At 36.4% G+C, this 8,509-nt stretch overlaps 1 protein-coding gene across 1 annotated transcript; it reads right to left on the bottom strand.

Annotated features, from left to right (window-relative positions):
• Positions 1 to 2,213: 2,213 nt before the first annotated feature.
• LOC111411521 (uncharacterized mitochondrial protein AtMg00810-like) lies at positions 2,214 to 2,751 on the bottom strand. Its single transcript, XM_023042046.1, has 2 exons — positions 2,694 to 2,751; positions 2,214 to 2,533 (listed from the first exon to the last, which is right to left on the bottom strand). The coding sequence occupies exons 1-2, from the start codon at positions 2,749 to 2,751 to the stop codon at positions 2,214 to 2,216; spliced, it is 378 nt and encodes a 125-aa protein (XP_022897814.1).
• Between the last annotated feature and the right edge of the window lie 5,758 nt (positions 2,752 to 8,509).

Below are 8,509 nucleotides of genomic sequence, written 5' to 3'. Positions count from 1 at the left end.
GGGGGCAAATTACACAAAATTTCAATTGTAGGCTTTGTTTGATTCCCATTTCTTTCAAAATACATTTTTTTTTCTCTTCTTTTCAAATACACATTTTTTATTAAATTAATATTACACATAAATAAAAAAAAATTCTTATTTTCAATCTCGCATTTTCCATCAATTTACCATTTTAAAATATATTTTTTTTTCTTCATAAAAATGGGGCTCAAACACCCTCGTAGTGCCAAATATTGAAAATTACAAGAACCTTTTTGCAAGCACCAGCATTACCACGATTTTACTTTACACCAAAATAATAAGAATAATAAGAACTCTTCTAGTCAATTTTTTTGTCCAAATAAAATTTGTCCCTAGCCAAAAATTTTATTTAATATGACCATTTAGCTATGTAAAATGACATCAAAATGGTTTCTACCCATAGCAAGTTCTATCGATCATGTTGTATGTACATTTTTTTTGGCCTTCATGGTTGATATTATGCCACATGACGACACATGATTGGATAGTTTTAAAAATGAAAATACAGTTTCTCGTCCAACACTTTTTGAAATCTAATGAATTGTACACAAAGATGTCAACCATGAAATATATACTTAGCATTATTAAAGTTCTAAATATGTTATTTATATCAAAATAGAGTTCCATGTTTTTTTTAGCATATGTTTGGTTTCCATTTAAAAAAATAAAAATAAAATCCATTTTTTTAAAGTTCATTTTCAACCATACATTCTTCCATAAAATAATTTTACACAGAAACCGAAATTTTTTTCTTCATTTTTAATTACACATTCTTCAAAAAAGTCACTATTTCAAAAAAAGTTTTCCTACTTAAATGGGGCTAAAAAAAAGTCACTATTTTTAAAAATCATTTTTTTTTTCAAAAAAACTCTTTTTAATTTTTGTCAAACAAGGGTTTAGTTGTAATTTTTGTGACTTTGATGGTCAAATGAAAATTTGACTTAGGAGATAAGTGTGGCTACGATCCTAAACCTTTTAATTTTTGTAGATTTTACCCTAATATTTCATTTGTTGCATTCATGGTCCCAAACATTCATTTCTATGCGACGAAAAGACGTCTAGACGATTTTCATCTAGAGATCCTTTAGTTGATCTAGAAAAATGACTTCAACCATAATTTGAACAATTTGAAAAATAGAAAAATATAACTTCTGATTTTCTATAGAAAATAAAAAGAAAAGAAATAAAAAAAAATTGTTTTCTTCCCAAACCGCATAGCCCCGCCTCGACTATCAACGACTGCCACCGAGATCGTATATTGTGGCCACAAATTTATCTATATGTACAATGTCAGATCTAACAGGGCTTTCCACAAGTTCTTCACATGAGTTGGGTCCCGCACCTCATTAAAAATTGCCCCGAAAATTCCCAACCCCCATGTTTGCATGTATTCGGTAAGGGTTCTGCTAGTTCCCCAGCACGGGCCACCACCACAAAAAATTGCCCATTTACCTATCTTTTAATGTCTCTTAAATTTTGAAATCTCTCCCTAACCCTCAAAAATCACTTTTGGGAAATCTTGAGAATATGCCAAAAATTGCGACCACCATTTTTGTGCTATCCACAATTGATTGTTGAAGCAATGGGTGTGGCTTGAGAAGAAAAATAGAGAAAATACAAGATGATTTGTAAGTGATGCCTAAGTTTTTTTTTTATTGAAAGGGAACGTGAACACAAGGCTATACAAGATTTCATATTTAAACACAACAAGGCGACAGAAATTGCATAAAATCTGCAAGATGTCACGCCTTTCATATCTTCAATTTAATGGGGTCTAGATTCCATACAATCGGTTTTCATTACTGGACTTTCCTTGCATGTTGATTTGCTATCATCATTGCTGGACTTTCCTTGCTAGGTAAATGGATTTCCTTATTGCTGAGATGAATCATTGTTGGATTTTCCTTCCACTAAGATTTTCCCTTTCTGAGATGACTCATTGCTAGACTTTCCTTGCTACTGAGATGAGTGGTGCCAATACCCTCCCGCAAACTGTGCTGGGGTTGAAGGTAGAGTTTGGTACGAAAGTGACTGAGTGCTGCCTTAGACATTAGTTTAGTGAAGAGATCTGCAACTTGGTCACTAGTGGAGATATGTCGAGTGACTAGTAGTCCTAGTGCAACTTGTTCTTGCACAAAATGGTAGTCAAGCTCGATGTGTTTGCTACGGGGCATGGAACATAGGATTAATTGTCATATGAAGAGCACCGATGTTGTCACACAGTAGAGTATTGGAGGGGAGACTGTTGGAATATGGAGGTCTCTTAGAATAAATGTCATCCATGTGAGTTTTGCTGCTGCATTGGCCATGGCGCAGTACTCAGCTTTGGTACTGGAGCGTGAAATGGTATGTTGTTTCTTAGCACACCACGATATGAGATTACCTTCAAGGAATGTGCAATAGCTTGTGGTGGAACGTCTAGTTGTAGGACAACCTATCCAATCTGCATCCGAAAAAGCACACAGATCAAGTGTAGTTTGGGAATTAAAATGCAAACCCATGTCAATGGTTCCTTTAACATAATGAAGTATATGATGAATTATCTTTAAATGGGCCATAGTTGGGCCATGCATGAACTGAGAAACATAGTTGACACTGTCGTGTGAGTGTGACGTACTATAGGGAACCAACAAGTCCTCAAAAATAACTCTAGTTTTCTAGAAGGGTGTTACTAGAGCTGGCTTTGGTCTTTGCTTCTAGTGGCGTACTCATTTGCTTGCAATCTACCATGTTAGACCATTCAAAAATGGTAAGGGCATAGTGTGACTAAGACAAGTGAATGCCATTGGTTGTCTGTGAGATTTCTATCCCAAGAAAGCGATGGAGTGGTCCTAAATCTTTCATGGCAAATTCACGACTTAGTAGTTGAATGAAGGTCGTAAGAAGCTCGAAGTTGAAGTCGGTGAGAAGTATATCATCTACATAGAGAAGAAGAACTAGTGAGCCAACATCAACATGGAAAACAAATAATGAAGGATCTACAAAAAAAGAAGAAAAAAAGCACTGAAATGATCAAACCAAGCACGTCCAAGCACGTGGTGCTTGTTTGAGACCATAGAGAGATCTCTGGAGTTTGCAAACATGTGTTGGATATTGAGGATCTGTCATTCCCAGTGGTTGTTCCATATAAATATCTTCAAAAATTAATGCATGTAAGAAAGCATTTTTCACGTCAAGTTGACGATAGACCAGTCCTGAACAAGAGCTATGTTGGTAATCATATGAATGGTTCCTGGTTTCACAACTAGAGAATAGGTTTCGGTATAGTCAATCCCATCGATTTGATGGTATCCCTTTGCCACAAGTCGAGCCTTTTGGCGATCTAGAGAACCATTGGGTTGGAGCTTTGGTTTGAAGACCCATTTGGAGCCAATAACATGCATGTCAGGTGTGTGAGGGATGAGTTTCCAGGTTTAGTTTTGATGGAGAGCCTGAAATTCTTCAACCATTGCATTTCTCCAGCCAGGATGTGCCAAGGTTATTATGATATTTGATGGTTCATGAGGAATAGTCATTGATGATGTGACAGTTAAGGCATACTTGGGATTGGGTTTAACAATACTGAGTTTGGACCGAGTGACAATGGAGTGAGAGATTGGTACTTGCAGAGGTTGAGTGGGATGAGGAGGCTCGATTTTGAGTTGTTTCGAATATGAATGCTGTGATGGTTAGGTATGGTCGAGAGAATGAATAGGATCAGGTTCAAGTTCAGGCTGTTGTGTTTGAGGCAATTGAGGAGGCTCGTCTTCAAGTTGTTCCGACTATGTATGCTGTGATGGTTAGGTATGTTCAAGAGAAGGAATATGTTCAGATTCAAGTTCAGGCTGTTGTGTTTGAGGCAGTTCAAGCTCAGATTCAGATTGTGATGATTGAGGCTCAAGAGAAGATGATGAATCTACAAGGCTTGTTGGGAAAGAAGCAGGTACTACAGGCAAGGATGGTAGTGAGGAAAAAGATGACTGGGAAACATCCTTTGCATGGTGGGAGTCAATCTGTGACAGCCAGGAGTCAAATATACTAATGACATGTAGTGCAAGAGTGATGTTTGGTGAGTGGACATGTTTATATGGGAAGACTATTTTATCAAACACAACATGCCGAGATATAAGGAATTTTTTTTGTAGGAGGATGAAAGCATTTATAACCCTTATGTTTATCACTATAACCTACAAAGACACAAATAACAAATTTGGGATCAAATTTATGGCGTCGTGTGTCCCATGTGTATGGAAAGCATTTTGATCCAAAAACACAAAGAGAAGAGTAAATCGGATGAGTTCTATGTAATCCAAAAAAGGGAGTCTCAAATTTAATTCTTGATGAAGGGAGACGATTAAGAAGATAAACAGCAATTTGAAAGGCATTGACCCTCAAAAAAAGAGGAGCACCACAATGAAATAGCATAGTCATACCCAATTCTCGTATAATTCTATGGTGCCTTTCAACCATACCTGTTTGTTCTGGTGCATATGAGCAAGATACATGATGCAATGTCCCTATTGATAGGAAATGTGAGGATAGTTTTGAGTTTATGAATTTACCACCTCCGAGTGAAATTTTTTTATCTGCTTGTTGAATTGCTTTGCAACATACTGTTCAAAGGCTAAATATGCAGTAACAAAATTGGATTTATGTTTTAAGGGAATAATTCATGTGTATTTAGAAAAGTCATCTACCAAACAAGCATAATATCTGAACTTTTGAATAGATAAAATTGGGGCAGGTCCCCATATGTCACAATGAATTTTATCAAAAATACTAGAACTCAAATGCTCAGAACTAGAGAAAGGTAATCTATTGAGTTTTCCCAATTGACAACTATCACACACATGTTTAGATTTTATGGCTCTTGCGATATCATTTAGTCCTTTATTTTTTAATAACTATAAAGTTGAAAACTAAGGATGTCCTAAGCGTTGGTGCCAAACTTCTGTTGAGCCGAATTTGAAGCGATAAGAAAAATAAGATTCTGGGAAATTGGAGACAACATAAAGATCACCCTTACACCTCCCAGTTAACACTGGTTCACCAGTTTGCCTTTCCTTAACAACAAAATTAACATCAGAAAATTCACAGTTGACAGGAAATTGTTGGGTTAATTGTCCAATAGAGGGCAAATTCTTAGTTAAGTTAGGAACTAACAAAATATCTTGGAAAGGTAAAGTAATTCATTTTTTATTAATACTAGAGTCACCTATCCCGACAATTGGTAGGGAAGAACCATCTCCTATAAGAACAGAATCTGACCCAATGTACTGACGAAAATTAGTTAACATACCTGGCTCACCTGTCATATGGTTAGATGCTCCAGTGTCTAATGTCCATTATGTATCGGTGATCGTGTTGTCCAAGGTAAGTGCTGCAAGAGCTTGTGGAATATTTTCCTTACAAGTGGGCTTTTTGGGCACCCACCAGCAAATTTTTGCAATATGACCGATGGTTCCATAGTATTGACATTGTTTGTTACGATATTGATCTCTCTCGGCAAGGGTCATTCGTCGTTCACTTGGTGGTGGAGGGTGGTGTTGTGGTGGAGTAGAGTTTTGGTTTTCAGAATAGTTTTGACTAGAGTCCCTGGATTGTTGTGCTTGGAATCCATGACCACTGGATGTAAATTTAGGTATGTTGCCCCGATATTTAGATGATGAGGGCTGTGGCGAATGTTGTTGATGTTGCCCATAAAATGGCAACTGATGAGTGAGTTGTGAAGTTGGTGATTTCGTGTGGTTAGAAAACCAATTGCGCTGTTGATTAAAGTTTTGAAACTGTGATACTAGCTCTAAGTATGATGGTCTTGGGGGTTTTAGCATGGTGGTGATGAAAGTTTCATACTGAGGTCCAAGACTAGTGAAGAGACCAAAAAAATTTTCTTTGTCAGGGACCGCTTTTCCAATGGTAGCAAGATTATTGCACAAGCCTTTGAATATGCAAATGTGATTTGCAATGTATTTGTTGTCTTCCTTGCCAATATATGTTAAATTCTCGTTATTGTGAATCTTGAGCATATGCTCCTTTAAGTGCTTCCCATACCGTATAAGTTGTTTCTAGCCCAACAGCGAGACCAGGACTTTCTTCAGAGAGTGTACCAATGATCCATCCTCGAAGTAAATGACCAGACTTTCTCCAGGATTTGAATTCTTTAGTTAGTTTGGGTGTAAATTTGTCTGTTGTAGCATTGTTTGGGTCAATGTTTGGTGTGGTGTATTTGGTGGGAGCTGGGTCTTCATTAGTGAGATGACCAACCAAATCTTGGCTTTTTGCAAGGGATAAGGCTTGTTCACGCCACAGGGGATAATTGTTTGGGGTGAGTTTGAGTGTAATGAAGTTCCTAATGTTAAGAGATAGTGAAGTCATGGCTGAAGGGAAGAGATGAGTGGTGCCAAATGTTCACAGAGGCTCTGATACCAAGAAGAAAAACAGAGAAAATACAAAATGATTTGTAAGTGATGCCTAAGTTCTTATTTTATTGAAAGGGAACATGAACACAAGGCTGTACATGATTTCATATTTAAACACAACAAGGCGACATAAATTGCATAAAATCTGCAAGATGTCAAGCCCTTCACATCTTCAATTTAATTGGGTTTGGATTCCATATAATCGGTTTTCATTACTGGACTTTCCTTGCATGTTGATTTGCAATCGTCATTGCTGGACTTTCCTTGCTAGGTGAATGGATTTCCTTATTGCTGAGATGAATCATTGTTGGACATTCCTTCCAATGAGATTTTCCTTTGCTGAGATGACTCGTTGCCGGACTTTCCTTGCTACTGAGATGAGTGGTGCTACTAGCTTGTACTAAGGTTTTGGATTCGAAGAAAAGGTAGCAAAACTATGTAGATGATGATTTTGAAGAGTAGTCGTATGAGCAAAGGGAAAATCACAGTTACATTAAAATTTGTTTTTTTTTTTGCGAGTTTTAGTTGAACTTTTTCATACTTTGTTGCTGGCTTTGTGATGGGATTCTACATCGACAATACAAAGGCCAAGTTCGGTCAAGACTCTGGGCACTGCACCATTAGCTATCGCAAAGTTTGAAGATGTTGAGAAGAAGTTAGCAAGTCTTCTGAGAAGGGAGTCAATGATGTTCTGAAGAAAACAACTAAAGCATTTGTACTTGTACTAGAAAATTATTCAAGAAAATAAGGGGTGAACATAATCCTAGAAGGATCGTCGCTGAGTTATTATGTACCTAGGGTAATTGTTCTGTTTGTAAATAGCTTGTCGACTATAGAAATGGCGCATTGTGATGGTGGCGGCTGGCTATGACGATGGTGGGTGGGTGAGTTTTAGTTTGGTTTAGGGTAAGGTAGGGTGACGTGGAGGTGGAAGATGACCTTTTTTTTTTTGCCCTCCTTTTTGTTTTTTTGTGGAAAATATAAAGTTACTATTTTGCCCATTTCTAAATAGTCCAGTCGTCTAGACTTTGTCGCTTGAAATTGAAAGATTTGGGATTGTAGATTCAACAAACGAAATGTTGGGATAAAGCCTACAAAAAAAAATTTAAAAATAAATAAATTGAAATCATAAATACAATTATCTCTTGATACAATCTTCCATCGAGACTAAAAACTAGTAACACGCCTCCCGGGGCACAGCCCAACTGGTGGATCAATCAACATTGTCTTGCTTCCAACGGTAGGGTGGAGAGTTCGATTCTTGGTGGGAACCTAGGGCCAAAAATTTGGTATGGAGCAATCACTGTGGAGGAGGGTCTCTTGTGCGTAGAAGTGTACAGGTAATGGGGGAAATCTGTGATCCAGTTGAGGCATAACTTGCGATTTACCCCCTTTAAGATTCTAGGGACAAGGGTCTTGGGGGTCCAAAATTTAGTCTGGTGTAAGTTGGGATACCTGGATATAAAAAAAAAAAAAAACTAGTAACATAAATTAAACTAACTTCTAATATTATGATATTGATTGATTCGAAAAAATTCTTACATGTTAAATCACGCGCCTACCAAATTTATTTTGAGTTTTCATCCCAAATTGATTAATGCATTTTTTTTTCATATTATAGGGTGATTAAGATTAAAATACATCCAATGCACGTATTGTATACTAGTTATTTAAAAGTATAAAATTTATAAAAAGTTTAAAATATATCGTTGTGGGGGCATGCAGGACTCAAATATGTATTATTGACATTGTAATTTTACTTTTTGAAAGTATGGATTCTTGACGCTGTATTTGTGCCTCGGTTTTGATACTTTTTTTTTTTTGTTAAATGATTTGAGTTATTGGATACCTGGAGCCGTTTTCAGAAAAATATGAGGAAACAAGTGCTTCTAACGTGTCCTAATTCTCGTTTTTTCTTAAACTTATTTTCAATGTAATTTTTTATAAAATAATTTTACACATAAATTTATTTTTTTTAATATTTTTAATCACAAAATCTTTTAAAAATCACTATTACAAATTTATTTATCCCAAAAAATGGTGTTGAAATATTGGACAACGAATCAAGGTTTCATTACTTTATATACTGA

The sequence above is a fragment of the Olea europaea genome, chromosome 15, assembly GCF_002742605.1.
Source record: "Olea europaea var. sylvestris chromosome 15, O_europaea_v1, whole genome shotgun sequence".
NCBI classification, from domain to species: Eukaryota; Viridiplantae; Streptophyta; class Magnoliopsida; order Lamiales; family Oleaceae; genus Olea; species Olea europaea.
Note: the sequence above shows the minus strand (reverse complement) of the source record. Positions and strands in the feature narration are given on the sequence as shown.